This window comes from Felis catus, chromosome D1 (assembly GCF_018350175.1).
Source record: "Felis catus isolate Fca126 chromosome D1, F.catus_Fca126_mat1.0, whole genome shotgun sequence".
Taxonomy (NCBI): Eukaryota; Metazoa; Chordata; class Mammalia; order Carnivora; family Felidae; genus Felis; species Felis catus.
Genome location: NC_058377.1, coordinates 13,178,469 through 13,194,832, shown reverse-complemented (window position 1 = coordinate 13,194,832; position 16,364 = coordinate 13,178,469). Strand labels below are relative to the sequence as shown.

Sequence of the window (16,364 nt, the reverse complement as noted above, 5' to 3'; positions counted from 1 at the left end):
AGCCCTAATCAACCCCGCTGAAATGGTCTTTACTAATCTTTTCTTAGACAATGTGCTTTGTCTGTCTTGTAAATAAATGTCCTAGCAACTTCTAGTTTACTACGGGAAACTTGCTCGTGAGTGAACAGGCTTCTCCAGTGCCAGTGTTGTGTTTTTAGAAATTGGGGGGGGGGGGGCGTAGCAAATAGAGAAGTTATAGGGAATACTATTATTGGTATAAATTAAAATCCACTTTGATTCTGTCTCCTAAACCTCACCCATGTACACGAATTAGCAGTCAAAAATGTCTATACATGTCAGACATTGTTCCGCCCTTAAAATAAATTACCTTGCTGTTAACACCCTTATTTAATGGCGACAGTATTTTGTACTTACTTGATTTCTTTTGCCCAGAACATGTGCTGTTTCTGCCTTGACAGTACATCTGCTAATTGAGTTTTAGAAAATCAGCAAGGTTTTTTTTTTTTAAGTGGATTATTTTAAGAAAGGCACCTATGTTGCCTTGCGTGTACCCTTCTACTCCAGATCAAGTTGTGTTTTGCAACAACCTAATTGTCATGATATCTGTTTCAAGGGGAAATTTATCAAGTCACAGTGCACCCTTCTGTTTGGAAGAAATATCTGAGGCTGTGAGCAGAAATTATTTTTACATAAAGGCTTCAGGCAGTTAAGAGTACTGACATACATATATTCTCATCACTGCCATTCACTTTCTTTGCCTCAAATAAATAGGTCATTATTACCCCATTGCGGCCATCTTACAGCACCTCAAAGCATGGAGTTCTATTTAATATAACTGCTGTCCAGCTGATCCGTATAATTTATTGGTGATTTTTGCAGTGACGTTCTTGGGCCACCGTCAGCCAAGGCGCTTTGATCTCTTTGAGCAAAATATTGCACTATCGCTTGTAATTTTTTAACATTAGTATTATGACCATGTTAACATAGCTAGGAACCGTCATTTTCGGAGACATTGAATTTTTAGGTTGGCTTTAGCAGTTACAAAAAATAACACAGTAATGATGATGGTACCACCGTGGATTTGCAGAGCACATTCTCTGCCCACACACACAAGGGCAAAAACTCTACCTGAATGATTTACTCAGTGACAACACAGTAAAGGGATCTGGTCTTACGTTACTTAACTCTGAGTAATAATTAAGAATGTTCAGGCTTTTTGGGGAGCCTGGGTGGCTCAGTTGGTTAAGCAACTGACTCTTGATTTCGGCTCAGGTCACTGTCTCATGGTTTGTGAGTTGGAGCCCCACGCCCCTCGAGGAGCCTGCTTGGGATTCTCTCTCTCCCTCTCTGCCCCTCCCTCCCCTTTCTCAAATAAATAGATAAATAAAAGTTAAAAAAAAAAAAAAGAACGTTCAGACTTTTTAACAGACAAAACTCCTCTGATTCCGTTTTATGACCTTAATTGCTTAACACACAACATCATGGTCAACTTCTCTTTGTCCCCATCTCCTGTGCAAATGTTTGAGAGCCTTAACGTGGATGTAGACGCTATTCAGAAAGCATATACTAGCATGCCGAGGAAAGACTGAAATTAAATGGTATAGTTAGTTCCACAGAAACCGTTTTATTAGGGTCCAGTGGAACTGCCACTGACTTTAATAAGTTCCAGTACCTACAAGGTAGTGGTGAGGAACTGTAAGGCCTTGATTTATGTTGAGGGGATTAAGGCCTATCACCAGCTAGCCTTTCTTTAGGTTCCTCCTATAAAGTGAAGATTCTTATTTATGTTGGCAATAGATTTCTTTAGGTAGAGGAAATCTCTGCCCATGGCCCAGTAGACCCCAGTGGACCCCATTTGGTATTCTAATCTCCTCCAGGCAACTCCCATGACTTAAGACCGACACAGCTTTGGAATTGTGCGGTTTCACGTCTCCTTGATTTTCTTACTGGATTGGGTTACCCCGAGGAAATTAGCATGTTGTCCTTTCTGTACATACTCTTTCCAGGGCCAGTAAAGCCACCTTGAAAAGCTTGCTTGATTGGCAGGAATTCCCTTTTCCTTGTTCTTTTCTCAAATCTGGGACTACACCGCTCCCTCCAGCTGGCTTCTGAATTCTGTGTCTGTCCCAGTAATCCACAGAGGAAAAAAAAAGCGTTCCTTTGTGGTTTGGGTTTTGGTTTTTTTGATCACGTCTTCTTTTTGTTGTTACTCTATAACATTGTTCAGCCCACTAAGCTTCCGCTGCTGGATCAAGCTAGGGAATATTTACCCTCTCCGCTCACTGCCAGCCCTGGGGGCCTGCGTTCGCACACCTAGGTTAATTCGGTTTACTCCTCGAGCACCAAGAATTTTTGTTTTATCTGCGGCTCTAATAATTTTGTCCTTAACCCCTAGTCCTCTCCTTTCTAATCCTCTGTCAGAGGCTGGTCTGCTTCTAGGTGGATTTGGCTTAATGCCATCTCACACCCTTCTCACACTTCCTCGCTGTGTCCTGGCAAACAAGGATCCTTCAGCAGAAATACGATAGCAGGTGGATATCCTCCATTTACAACGATTGCATCTCTACTTACGCGCGCGCTCTCGTGCCCTCTCTCTCTCTCTCTCTTTTGCAATAGGATTTCTTTTGACCTTTGTCTCTAAGCGTGACAAAGTTGTTTTGGGGTTGTTGTTTTGTTTTGTTTTGTATTTTGGCGGGAGGAGTGAGTAAACCACCCTGATCTGTAATTACCTAGAGAGCTTGAGAGGAGGGAGTGGGAGCCTTCGTTCTTGCACGCACACTACCCCCCAGCATGTGGAATTGCCTAATAAATGTTTGGATTTGACAACTACAGAAATGATGGTGATGAGGAGGGCAGCTCTCATTTATTCAGCTTTATAAGAAGCTAGACACAGTGCTAAACGCTTTATATTTATTACCTTTCTCAATCCTTCCAACGGCTCTGGGAGAGGGCTTTGAATTACTGTCCCCATTTTGCAGATGAGACACTGGCTCGGGGACTTGAAATAATTTACTTGAGATCATCCAGCCAAAAAGCAATCTTCCCGACCGACCTTTCTACATACCCATTGCCCATTCTGCATTTTTTGTTCCGTAAGTGAAGATTAGGTATCCATTTCCCACCCCCCCCACCCCCCACATTGCAGCCTCTGAAAGGCTGGGACGGGGTCCTGTATTTCTATATCCTCTGCTATTCCAGGTGCAGAATTGGACATTCAACAGTTGCTTCATCTTTTGCTATTGAATTGAATTCTGCTCTCCTCCCACCCGTGCTGTGGATCCTATGGGATATTCATGAGGCACGCTGGCCACTGTCACTAATCTTAGAAGCAACAAACTAGAGCAGATCTGGAGAGAAGCCCGTATCAGTGGATCTGTAACCCTTAACTTTTTGATGTGTTCTGAAAGAGATGTTCTGAGTGGCTAGATGGGCAAGCTGCAGAAGGGGCATGGTTTGGGACTGCCTGGGGCTTTCGGTGAGTCTGCAAGGTGTTAGTTTCCGAGAGCAGAGTAACAGACTGAACTCTAAGCTCTCCCAGGATTTGATGGAGATTCCAGAGAGTCCTAGCTGGGTAGGTCCTCACTCCCACTCAGTAAACAACTGACCTGCCTACACCTTGGGAATGTCGACAGCCACTAACAAGAGAAAGTTATTTACTGAGCCCTCCTCCCCTACTTCTATTAAGTGGTCCCTTGAGTTTTCTGTGAGGCGACCAAAGAGCTTAGCTCAAGGGCGTGTGAGCTGAGGTTGAGTATATGTTTCTCCCCCACTCCATTTGTGACAGCTGCAGCTTCTTAGAGAAGTGAATTCTCTGACCTTTCTGTACCTCTCCAACACACTCCTTAACTGGTATAACATAGCGGAAGCTGGAACGTTGGCATCCCCACTTTTGAGAGCGCGTTGACTCCAGGCTTAGTTGCATTTGGCCCCTGGATCTCTCTGGGATGAGTGAGGGAGCCACACCAGTGTTGCTTCTGGAGTCCATTTTCTAACACACTTCTTGCTTCTCGTTTTAACTGAGCCATGAGCCAAATTTTAATCGATGGAAATTCTTTTCTCCTTTTTTTTTTTTTTTAAAGGTGATGGACAGAATTTGTTTACGAAAGACGTGACAGTGATCGAGGGAGAAGTTGCGACCATCAGCTGCCAAGTCAATAAGAGTGACGACTCTGTGATCCAGCTGCTGAATCCCAACAGGCAGACCATTTATTTCAGGGACTTCAGGCGTAAGTTTCCATCTCAATAGTATTAGATGGCAACTTTTTTTTCCTACATGTTGTCTTGATAAAGAGATTGCCAAGGCCTCCTTTTCTAAATTTAATGTTAGATGCTTAAAGTTTAGTCAATTCTTCAGAGGGAAGAAGAGACATGCAATCATAATCTTTCTACTTAATAGAAACCTTGAATGGTCCCTTTTAAAAGTAAAGCGGTCTTACTTTGCAATAGGAATTGATTGTAGTAATTCAAGGTGAATTGCAATTGAGTCCCGGACACAACAACTCAAATAGGGTAAGGCAAAGAAAATATAGCATTCTGAAGGGCAATGTTTGGTTTGAAGGTTGAAGTTTCCAAGGCAATCTGTGCCTATGGAGACAAAACCAAACTCTCCTATCACCATAGCCTCTGGTAGATGGAGGTTACCATGTGCTGGAACCTTACCGAATATGATATCACAGAAGCTAATCATTGAAACTCAATTGTATATCCTAGAAATGGTTCAGATGGATGTCTGAGCTTAGCAAGACCAAGAGTCAGGTCTTTCAAAAAGCTGCTCTTTGAGAACATCGGTACCTCATCAAAGCACATGTAGAGGAACGTCCCTTCCCATCTACATGTCCCCCTCCTCCCCAACGCCCCAGAACATTCAGGAAGTGTGGAAAGGGTTGATAAACCCAAGGAGCATCTAAGAGGGTGAAGGAAGGTCAAAGGAGAGGAGCCAGTCATTCTTAAAGTGAATTTTGGTCATTATAAATCAATCTAGCCTTTGCCAAAATTAGTAGAAGGACTTTAAAGGTGAATGTTTGAAATGAATGAAAAGCCCACAAACGTTACTTTTGTGGTGACTCTGATTTCCTACTTTATCCTCCTCTGTTTGCTGTTGTGAAGCCGAAGCTGAAGCTGGAAGACTGCAGGCGGGGCCTGAGGCTTTGGGAGGCCCTGGGTCGTGGGCTTCGGGAAGCTTCACCTCCAACCATACCAGATACAAAGATGCATCCAAGTTAAATGCAAATGGGATTGTTTTGTTGTCAAATGTTTTTAAATTGCTTCCATGTTGTTTTTCAAATTACTAATAATGATTTTTGGGGGGTTTCATAATTTGGAAGCACTCTTTTTCAAGGGGAGTACATCCTAGTCCCTGGGCGTCCAGAGGATCCTCACAGCCTGCCCTTCCTTCTGTTTTCATTTTGCCGAACTCCAATGGAAAATCTGATACGATTTATGAGCACGTGCTAAAACTGACAGCAAGGAGCACATGTGCGTGTGCATGGGTGTGGGCGCGTGCCCGCACGTCCGTGTGTTTGCGCGTGCTCTTACACCCGCAGGCCCCATGTGTGTCGCTTTCCTTTCGGACAAGGTTATTTGTCTACGTGCAGTTATCGTTGAAGCCCAAAACAGTAATTCAGGAAGCATGAAGAAGTACCCAACAGGTGCACAAAGACTTACTCGATTTTTCTGCTCTGTAGCGGCCTCTCCAGTCACCTGACTTCCTCCTCCCCGAGGTAAGGAAAATGGATGGTCCGTCCGCTTCCTCCTAATCACTGCCTCTGTGTTTTGTCTCACAGCTCTGAAGGACAGCAGGTTTCAGTTGCTGAATTTTTCTAGCAGTGAACTCAAAGTGTCGCTGACAAATGTCTCGATTTCGGATGAAGGAAGATACTTTTGCCAGCTCTACACTGACCCCCCCCAGGAAAGTTACACCACAATCACAGTGCTGGGTAAGAGACGTGTGGGGCGCATCCCGGGAAACCGAGTGGGGTGGCCCTTACTACCGATGGCTTCCAGCAACAAGGAAAAGGTTAATGGTTAATGTTGTTGCTGTTCAAGCCTGTTTTAGGAAGAATCACCACCCATCTTGCTGACTTTAAAAAATAGCCTCTTTTACCAAACACTCTAAGGAATGGCAATCAGCGGTCTTTATAGATTCCATGTGTTCTTGGGCTTGAACCCTCAAGCTTCAGAAGCAAAGGTCAAGAGAATTTAGAGCCCTCCGATGAGTCACTCACCACGTGAAATGTCGTTGCTTCTAACTACTGGGATTTTTTTTTTTCTTCTGTTCAGGGAAGGAGGAGATGGGCTACCACATCTCTACCCCGTGGCAGAGCGCGGTTATAAAACCCGCTTAATGATTCTTTCTTCTGACTTACGTCTCATTTAGTATTGTTGATCTCCTTATCTTTGGCTTTCCTCACTGCGTTGTGTATTGCTTATGCTCTAGATTATGCTGTAAAAATCATACCCCATGAACACACACTTTGCCACAAATTGCAACCGTTGGACATAAAAGAATTAAGAGTTTCTAGGGAGAGAAGGCTGATAATAAGCAAGGACTGTTGACAGGCTGCTAAGAACACCTCTAGTGAGTTGAATGTCTTCAGTTATGATCACCAGATTGTGACTTTCTGGAAATTCCCAGTAGCTACGTTTCCCTATTTATATTTTGATACAGTCAGCAGATATCCCTGTGTTGAAGATGGCCTGAGTTAGTCACCTTTTTTAGACAAAGCTGTATACCAGGGCATAATACCAGCTGATGTGGATTTTTGAAACTGAGTTTTCAAGGACGTTCGCTCTAACATGAGGCAAGATCTCTGATTTACACCTTCAGAAAGATCATGAATCAAAGTCTATTTGAGGCGGCAGAGTGCAGGTTTTCGGTGTAATGATATGAAGATTAGAAGGAAAGATAAACATGAAGGACGTTTTTGCTTGGTGTGTGTGAACATATATGTATTTATGGATTTACACGTGGAGCTGCTGCCCCGTTACTTTGTTTAAACACAGCTGTAGAAGGGAAAATACATTTTTTTTTATCCATTAAACTAAAACATTTTCCTAGCACTTACACACATGTTCTCGGTAAGAGGAACACTGATTTCAGGAAGTCACGTTTCATGTCAGGTCATGCAGTTTCTAACGTGGTCTGTGTTTAACGGTAGATGGCTTTAACGGCTTTCAGAGGTACCTGTCTGTCTTTAATTCTAGCCTTAACCCGTATGAGACCTGTAGAAATAAGCATGGAAGGATGACTGTTTTGGTATCGTGCAAAATCACATACATGCACTTGAAGTTTTCTGTCCACCTCATTGTTCAGAAGTATTTGAAAACACTGTTGGCTTTTTGGAGTAAGTCATTGGCTGCACAGACTCCAAACTGACCATCCGCCCATCGACCCGTCATCGTTTCTGGCCTTTCCTCAAGAGTAACAGCAACAGAAGGGAATGAACTTGCAGCATTTTGAGTTTTCAGGATATTTTTCTACGTATACCTTTAAACACGACTATCTCACAGAGAGAAATGATAATAACAGAGACTAGCCATCTTGCCCCCCTCACAAAGCACACGGGTAAGAATCTAGAATCACAGACCTTGAAACAGACCCCACTGTTCTGGCTCACCTCCTTTGTGCCTTCTGGCCTAGGTTGTTCTTAATAAAATCCCAAATGCTGCCATTTCAAGATTTTTCCCCAAAGGTGCACATCTTTTGTTTTCAGGAGCATAGCTGGCCACAGGCAAGCAGTGACTGCCTGTCAGTTTCCAGTATCTGGTACATTTGTTCTCAGACCCACTGGATCGGGCCCGTTTGACTGAATATGCCCAGTGGTTGGGAGTCAGCACAACGGCACTAGACTTTTGAGAGGCATTTATGCCTATAATCCTTCTGGAGGTCTGATTATTCTAGAGGTAATAGGTTCCTGCTTATATTGTGTGGAAGCATTAACTTAAACATACTTGAAAGTAACACTAGTTGATGCTCTCGCTGCACATATTATGTGTTCATTTAATATTCTTACCATTGAATTGACTGTAGGATTCTTTGACGGAGTGAAATTGTTGTCATCAGTGTTTGAGTCTTTCATATTCCAAAATCTGACAATTTTCACTGGTACTTATTTCTAAGGTTTAGAATTTTCAGATATTCGAATGAATGAAGAGTGATCTATTAGCGTCTTTGTTTCTATCCATGCTTCTCTGAAAAGGACTCCATATAGGTACTCACACGGCTGTCTACCTTCTCGTTGAGTGGAAGACACTGCTTTTAGTGCATGTGCCTATTAGTTGTTGGAAGCATTCAGGAAAACCTTCAGCATAATTCTAAGAGCTCAGAGGTGGTTATTTGTTGGTTACTATGATGCGTATTTATGTTATCCGTGTAAAAACTGAAAACCCTCCAATGATACTCTGCATGCATTTGGGTGCCTTGTAGGATATCCACTCACTTCTTACACTTGTGTGAGTTGGTTCCTTTCGTAGTACAGGACCCTCTTTATACCAGTATTCAGGGAAACAGTAGCTCGAGAAATAGAATACGCCGCTTTAAGATAAATATAGTTACTGATAATAGTAGCTAATATTATTACAGTCCTGTCCTGTTAAGATTAGTGTTCACTCTTAAGATTCCAGGAACAGAAGAACCTAATTATTTAAAAAGGTTTGGGAGTGAGATTTCACATACTGATCAGCTTTAAGACTTCTCTTTTGTTGTAATTAACGTGTGACTCATCTTGATATTGCGGATTTTTTTTTTTAATGTTGTAGGCGTTGATGTTTATAATGAGCACTCTTATAGATTTGAGGTTAGCTAAGAAGAACCTTGACATTTCTTTGCTATTTTCTAGTATTTCCCTTCTGTGATTTTCATTCAGGTTTTCATCTGTATGCACCTCCTTACATACATCTTTGGTTATTTTCATTAATGGCTGCAGGCAGTTTTTACTAAATGTGTCTGTTTAGCAGAGCATGTATAAGTGTATTCTCTGGTTAGTAGCAGTTTTAATTCATTTTTCGTATAAATGGATTTTTATACTTTACTAACCACTTTTGTATTAGAGTAGACGTTATGGAGTTAAAGGGAGAACAGGGGACAATTAACAGACCAAAATAAACTTTAAGTTTTTCTTGCCCTGCACCATTTTTTCAGAAACCCTTAAATTGCCTCATTTATATTTTCCAAAGCTTTCTTGCTTTTGAAAAAAAAAAAATCAGAGAGAAGTCACCTCTATTACTGATATCAGTAAACCATTAGGACTCACATGATCATATTTGATTTTATGTTTGTAAACCACACGACTCCCACTGTACTTGACTGTTTTCTTCTTCTCATATTCGTAAAGTCAGAAATCCTGGCCACAATCTTAAGAACATTGTGGACTTGGAAAAAAAAAATCACTCCACTCTCTCAGGATGCTCTTCTCCACACTAAACGAGTCCTTTATTCTTCTGCACTGGTCCTGTTTTCCCAGACTTGGGAAATTTTCCATATGTGTACCTTAGCCACAAAGTTAGGTGACGTTAGCTCTTCAGGAAGATAACCCTAGGAGACAGCGCTGCATCACCCTGAAGGGTTAGGGAACTTCACGGTATATCTGCTGCGGAAGAGGAAGAGTTAGCAGGGACCATGTCAAACACTAGTAATCCAGATGAGGGTCTCTTTGCTGCCGGTCAGACTCTCAACCTCCAAAGAAAATCTAAGAGGCATTGGTAAGTATTCCTCTGGCCTCATTTATACCTGACCTTTTCCAGCTCCTTCTTTTGAACCAGCAGACATTACTGGTAATGTGGAAAGAGCACGCCATCGTCTCCATGACCGTCTCCATCTTGCAGAGAGAATACCGCTGAAGAACACCTAGTGACGGTTAGGAGAAGCCTGTGATGAGGGGAGCTAAAGCCGTCTTCAGGCTCAGCATGAACAAGGAGAGTGTGGAGGAAAGACACTCAGGAACACACAGAAAGCAAATACCCGACAAAGCCTGTGTTGGAGGCTGGGTGTCATTGAGACTTGACAGCAGTACGGGCCGCAGCCTTTTTAACTACTCCTGGGTCTCTTCCCATCAAGATCCCCAGGTTACCACAGAGCGAGCCTTAAGGGTTTCCTCCACAAAGTTGTGCACACAAGCTGGAATGCAGCTGACTCCATTCTGTAGTAACTTCTAGGAAAGAGAACGCTATCTATCTGCCCTCTTCTCTTTGTCACGGCCGAAGAGAACCGCTTTCCTTGAGTCTCCGCTACTCAGTTTGAATTTCCTTAAACTGAGGAATACCTCTTCAGTTAGTTTCTCATTGGGAATCATCGCGTATGGCAACATCAGAAATCACTTTTAGTTTTGTCTGAACCTTGACAAGAATTCTCATTCGACTTTGATTCCTCCATCTGTAGGGGGACATCCCCGCGTCTTTTACTCTTTGGCGTTTTATCTTAGCGCCTCTTACTTTTGTTCCTCCTAGCTCACCGAGATCTTATTTTCTCTAGGCTTGGGCAGCCTTCTCCTCTGACATTTGCTCTAACAATAGCATTTTGTTTCAATATCCCTATGATACTGCACTTAGAATTGGATAGTATTTGTTGGTCCTAAACATCCAGTCTCTCTGTGTATTCTCTATCAGCCATCTAGGTGCGTGATGAAAATCCATAACTGTCCTGATTGTCATCTGGCAAGAATATCTCTGTTAAGGAAATAGCTAGCTGAAGTCGTCCCATTTACTTTTGTAACTGCTTTTCTGTGTCTCTTAAAATGCTGGCAGATGTGCAATTCCAAATTGGATGTTAGACTCTCTCTCTTTCTGCTTATTATTTATGTATGTATGTATGTATGTATGTATGTATGTATGTATGTATGTATGTATTTATTTATTAACGTAAGCAAGGGTAGTTTTTGGCCACGTTTAACTACCCACTTGGGCCATATCACTTGGGCAACACATCCAGTTGAGCAAATGTGTTCTTTTCCTTTTACACGGGGAACAAAGAAGAGGCCTGGTTTTGCTCTAATAGTTACCCCTCCACACACACCCCCTACACACTCTCTTGCTGAGAAACATACGCAACATGTCTGTTTCCTTTTCTGTCGTTCTCGGTAGGAATTTTAAGGGCTTCAGTTCAGTGTAAAAGTCTTCCCGTACACAGAATTTTACATTGGGCTGGAACAGTTGGAAATCCCAAATACGTGGTTTAATCCCATAATTTATTGAAGCGGTATCAGAGATTTATTATTCAACTTGATCATCGGGATGGCATGTTTATACATATTTAATTTCTTGTTTCTCTTCTGAGTTGAGAAACTTATTAATCATAAGTCTCAGAACTGTCTTTGCTTATTCATGGTGGTCAGGGCACATAGTCTTAGATTCACTCTCCTGAATTCAGTATTCTTACTGATTTTTATTTCAAGAAGCTCAGTCTTGAGGTAAGGTTGCACCTTATGCAAAGTTTCACTGCCAACTCAGCTCCATACAAGATAACGTACTTTCTTCACCATCCCCATCACCTTACATACTCTGGACTTGATATTCAGCATTGTAGCCCTAAAATATTTTATCCTGACCATCTTATTCCATATGCTCTAGTGTGTTTTAAAAAGAGTGGCTTTAATTCTGATGTATAAAGTTGACTTGTAAGCACTTAATAGTCTTGTTCACCTCTGCTGTCTAAAATCTGGAGCATGAGATTTCAGAACGTGGGAAAATGACGTGGGAAAATGCAAATGAACTGGCATTTCCTATATTACTGCATCTTCATAGCCAGTGGTTTTTTGCCATGCCATCCATTGGAGGTCATGATTGCATTCTGGTGCTCTATGAATATTTTTAACTGAATGCAACTGGTTCCAAGGCACAACTTTTCTACGTATATTTATGGTGAGTGATTGTTTTAAGGGACTCCAGTCTTTGATTCCAAAGCTGGTTGTCTTTGGAATCTTTTATATGAAGATTGAAATCCAAGGGTTCAGTTCAAGGAGAAGCAGTCCTTTCACATCCTTCCAGATAAGGATGATAATTTCAATAGAGTTTACTCATCTTACGTTTGTATCTACTTCCTGTTCAATTTTCTAATAACCGATTGACAGCTCATCTGATACCTACATTGTTACAGCTTGGTCATTGAAAAGTTAGGGGAATGGGAGAATGGGCATTTTTTATAAGGTGACTTTAGGAGAGAAATTCTAAACTCACAACTCGTGCATGATATGATTCACCTTGTTTGATAATGGCTTTGTACTTCTTTTTTCCCCTCTGGTAGTGGTTTGTTTTAAATTCCCATCAGGAACGTCCGTTATTTGTCTCCTCTTTTTGATAGCAGTGGTGCTAGTTTCTAATGAAAAGAAAGCCATGTGCAGAAATGGATTCTGTGTTTAAAAAGCGCACATGTTTAATTTGTAGTCCCACCACGCAATCTGATGATCGATATCCAGAAAGACACCGCGGTGGAAGGCGAGGAGATCGAAGTCAACTGCACCGCCATGGCCAGCAAACCAGCCACGACTATCAGGTGGTTCAAAGGGAACAAGGAGCTAAAAGGTGAGGCGCGGGCTGCCCCTGTTAGTGGGCACCTGATTCCTGCAAGGGCATCTACCTTTGTGGAAATGCAAGATAAATGCAAAACATGCCCCTAAAACAAAAATATCCATATAAGTGTGGTTTATAATCAATTGCTAAATGCATCTGAAGCCAAAGCCTAAGGGCACTTTATTGAATCTAATGCATATCCTCCTTACGTGGTTTGAGGGTTTGTGGTGATACGTGTTCCTGGATATTTACTCCAACGCTCAGAAAGAACTAGACTTATACACCAGAACTCTTTAGACCGGGAAGAGGTGTTAGAGGGGTCACTGAACTCAGGTTCTCATTTACCCTGTGACCCAGGGTGGGTCAGAACCCCAATTTCTCATGTTACACATTAAAAAAAAAAAAAAGTCTAACAGCCTCCATGCTGAACTCCAGGTCATTCTAACATGCCTCACCGCACTGTCCGCTCACGGACCATGTGCTTTCCTGCAGGGACGGCTCTGCCAAGTGGACTAAGAATTTTATCTTCACTGTGAATCTGCAGGCCCCCCTTCTCTCATGGCACCTGTGCTTCAGTTGCCCATTTCACCAGCCCGTTCTTTTGCCAAGTTCCCAGTTTGTGACAGCAGCACAGGCAGATCCTGCAAACATCTGCCACCTTCGTCATCGCCGTGGCCACAGCCCGTCCCCTATTTGACCCTTAAGTGTCAGTCATCCTGAGTTGTAGGTACACGTCAGCATTCTTATCCCTTTCCAAGTAGTCCCCGGGGGCTAACGTCCTCTGGTCATTGGACAGAAATGCTAGCTGTGTGCCGCAGTTTCTGCTAAAATGGGGATATTAATATTACAGATTTTATGGGATTCTTAGGAAGATGAAATGAGTGAATGTTTGTAAAGCTTGTAGCTGGTATCTGGGGCAAGGTAAGTGCTCTGTATGTGCTTGTTAAATAAATCAGGAGTGCCAGGAAGAAAGGAATAAGCCCTTTTAGAAAGGGGATGTAAAAATCTATATCTAGAAAGAGATAAATCTATATATAACGGCTTAAGTTTCAAAAAGCTTGTTCTGTTTTAATCTCCTATTTCCTAGGTATGGTTTTGGAAGGAAGGAGTTTCTCATTTCCCCTCTGCTTTTCTAAGTGAATTGAGCCATTAAATGTGTACCAATAAATACAAAACATTAAAAGAAAGTTAATGGTGCGCTATGTCCCAGGGAGTGCTGAGTTCAGGAAAGGGGCCACGTTGGCCTATTCATCCCATCCGGAAGCCTCCTCCCTCCTTTTCTGGGCGTTCTTGGACATGTCTCCCATCTGGCCCGAAGCCTGTATCTGACTTTGCTCTACCCACCGCCACTACATTTTCTGTGGTCTTCCAAAAGTCTCAGAGTTGAAACATTTCAATTACAATTTCAATTATGTAAATCCATGTAGTTACTTTCCCTCCTAATTGTTGCTGATGGGGTGGGCAGAGGGGCTTGTTTATATCTCTATTCCTGATTGAATTACTTAGGAGATTTGGATGACGTCCTGGAATTTTTAAACCGCACGACAGCCTCCTAGACGTTTCAAGTTCAGATGGTTGTAGGGGTGGAAAGCGCTTCTCTTTTCCTCCTCCAAAACGCCGTCAGCAGTCAGATGGCACGGTGGTTCAACTTTCAGCTGCCTTTTGGTGGGAGGGTTTAAGCTAGAAGACGCATATGTAATACAGTTCAATTAAAATAGTATATATTATGTGGGGTTGCAGTACATCTTACCTACTTACCCTGCAAGGTTGAAAAGTAGGAAGTTATCATTTTATCCGTGATCTACCCACAGCTTACCCTGCCCCAGGTGACTTCCATCACCTTTGTTAAAATGGCGATGGTGGGGCAGGCGAGCAGTGGGGAATATATAAAATCAGGGTGATAGAAATTCACTCGACTGAGGTCTCGGTGTATCCTGTGTCCCCCAGGCAAATCGGAGGTGGAGGAGTGGTCAGACATGTACACTGTGACGAGCCAGCTGATGCTGAAGGTTCACAAGGAGGATGATGGGGTCCCAGTGATCTGCCAGGTAGAGCACCCTGCCGTGACCGGAAACTTGCAGACGCAGCGGTACCTGGAAGTACAGTGTGAGTACCTGCCAGTGCGCTCGGGGCTGCCTTAACCAGGTACCAGAGACGGCGTGCCTTATAAGCAGCGGTGATTTCTCTCTCACAGCCCTGGAGGCCGGAAAGTCCAAGATGAAGGCCAACCAGCATGGTTCTGTTCAGGAGAAAGCCCTTTTCCTGGCTCTCAGCCACCGCCTTCTCGCTGCGTCCTCGCGGGGCGGAAGCGGCTAGAGCCCTCGCTGGGGGCTGCTTTCCAAGGTCCGAGGGCACTGATCCCGTGCGTGAGGCTCCACCCTCAGGACCTGAGCGCGCACGCGCGTCCCAAAGGCCCCGCCTCCTCAGAGCCTCAACAGCAGGCATTGCGACTTCGACAGACGGATTTGGGGAGGGCGGGACACACAGGTTCAAACCGCAGCGGTACCCGAGTATTTTATACCGAGAACGCAGAGGAGCAGTTGCCTAGAAACATTTCAGAAGCCATTTATTGAATACATATGTTTTATATAGTATAGAGTTTATATCTTGTTGTCTTAGTAGTAAAATAATCAAAGGATTATTTTCCTGAAACGCTGCCATATTATCGAGTGCCAATGAGGATTTTCAAAATACTGCGTTTAACCCAAATGCAAAACTTTAAGATGATCCCAATCTGTTCTACCACATGACTCAATTAATTGCCTTTTGTGAATATTGACTGTAATCATTCCTTTGTGAACTTTACAGCCTAAGGTGATCCCTCCCACTTTCTTGGCCCCATCAGAAGTACTGAATTTTCTTTTTTTTTTTTTTTATAGAGGGGCTTTTATTCCCATTCTGCATCAGCATGTCGTTTTACATTGCACATCCTCTTCCTTTTTCAGCTTAAAGTGTAGCAATGAGTTTAAAAGTGGAACTCTTTGAGATCAGTGCCACCATCTCAGTAGCTTCATCAATAGCAGCTAGATCGTGGTGAGTGGGGTTGTCTCCTCACTGTGCCCGATGAACTCAGGATGCTCCCCTTGTTTTCTCTCTGGACTCTTCCGCTTGCCAAAATGTTTTCTGCACAAAACCATCCTTGCAGCAAAGTTGCGACCAAGTGGCCAACTTCTCACCTTTTTTTTTTTTTTTTTTTATCAGGGAGCTTCTGTAACTTAGAGGCCTGTGAAAAACTTGCAGGTGATATGTGAATGTACATCGTGGAAATGCTGTAAGAGTTTGGTTGGAAATGGAGTGACTGGGGGGGGGGGTCTGATAGACACAAAGCATTACCACCTGTGAATCCGTCCGTTCGTTTGCTAGAGCCACTCTAATAAATTACCGCAAACTTGGTGGCTTAGAACAACAAATTTATTTTCTCATGGTTCTAGAGGGCAGGTGTCTAAAATCGAACGGTTGACAGGGCCACACTCCCTCAAAAGGCTCCAGGAGAAAAGGCTTCCTTGTCTTTTCTGGTTTCTGGGGGCCCCAGTATTCCCTGATCTGTGGCTGCCTCTTTCCAGTCTCTTGCATTGCCTCGACACAGCCTTCTCTTCTCTGCATGTCTCTTGTAAGGACACTTGCTGTGGGAGTTAGTGCCCACCCTGCTAATCCAGAATGGTCCCATCTCACGATCCTGAACTTGATTACATCCGCAAAGACCTCTTTTTCCAAGTAAGGTCGCATTCGCAGGCTCCGGGGTTAGGACCTGGGCCTATCTTTTGGGGGCCACCGTTCAGCCCACTACCGTCTCCATCACATGTTAGAATTGCCCGAGCCAAACAGGGGCCGGGAAAAGGTATAAAAAGTTGCTCCTAAGACACCGATCTCATTCTCAACCTTTTCCTGCTCTGTGAGTTGGG

General features: G+C 43.2%; 1 protein-coding gene across 16 annotated transcripts in view; it reads left to right on the top strand.

Annotated features, from left to right (window-relative positions):
• The window catches only part of CADM1 (cell adhesion molecule 1), a 442,451-nt gene that overhangs the window by 373,238 nt on the left and 52,849 nt on the right, over nucleotides 1-16,364 (top strand). For all 16 annotated transcript variants that reach the window (XM_045038337.1, XM_045038336.1, XM_045038338.1 and 13 more), the window contains 4 exons: nucleotides 4,041-4,187; nucleotides 5,745-5,897; nucleotides 12,337-12,474; nucleotides 14,410-14,568. In XM_045038337.1, the coding sequence (XP_044894272.1) occupies nucleotides 4,041-4,187; nucleotides 5,745-5,897; nucleotides 12,337-12,474; nucleotides 14,410-14,568 (597 nt within the window). The remainder of the gene's footprint in view (nucleotides 1-4,040; nucleotides 4,188-5,744; nucleotides 5,898-12,336; nucleotides 12,475-14,409; nucleotides 14,569-16,364) is intronic.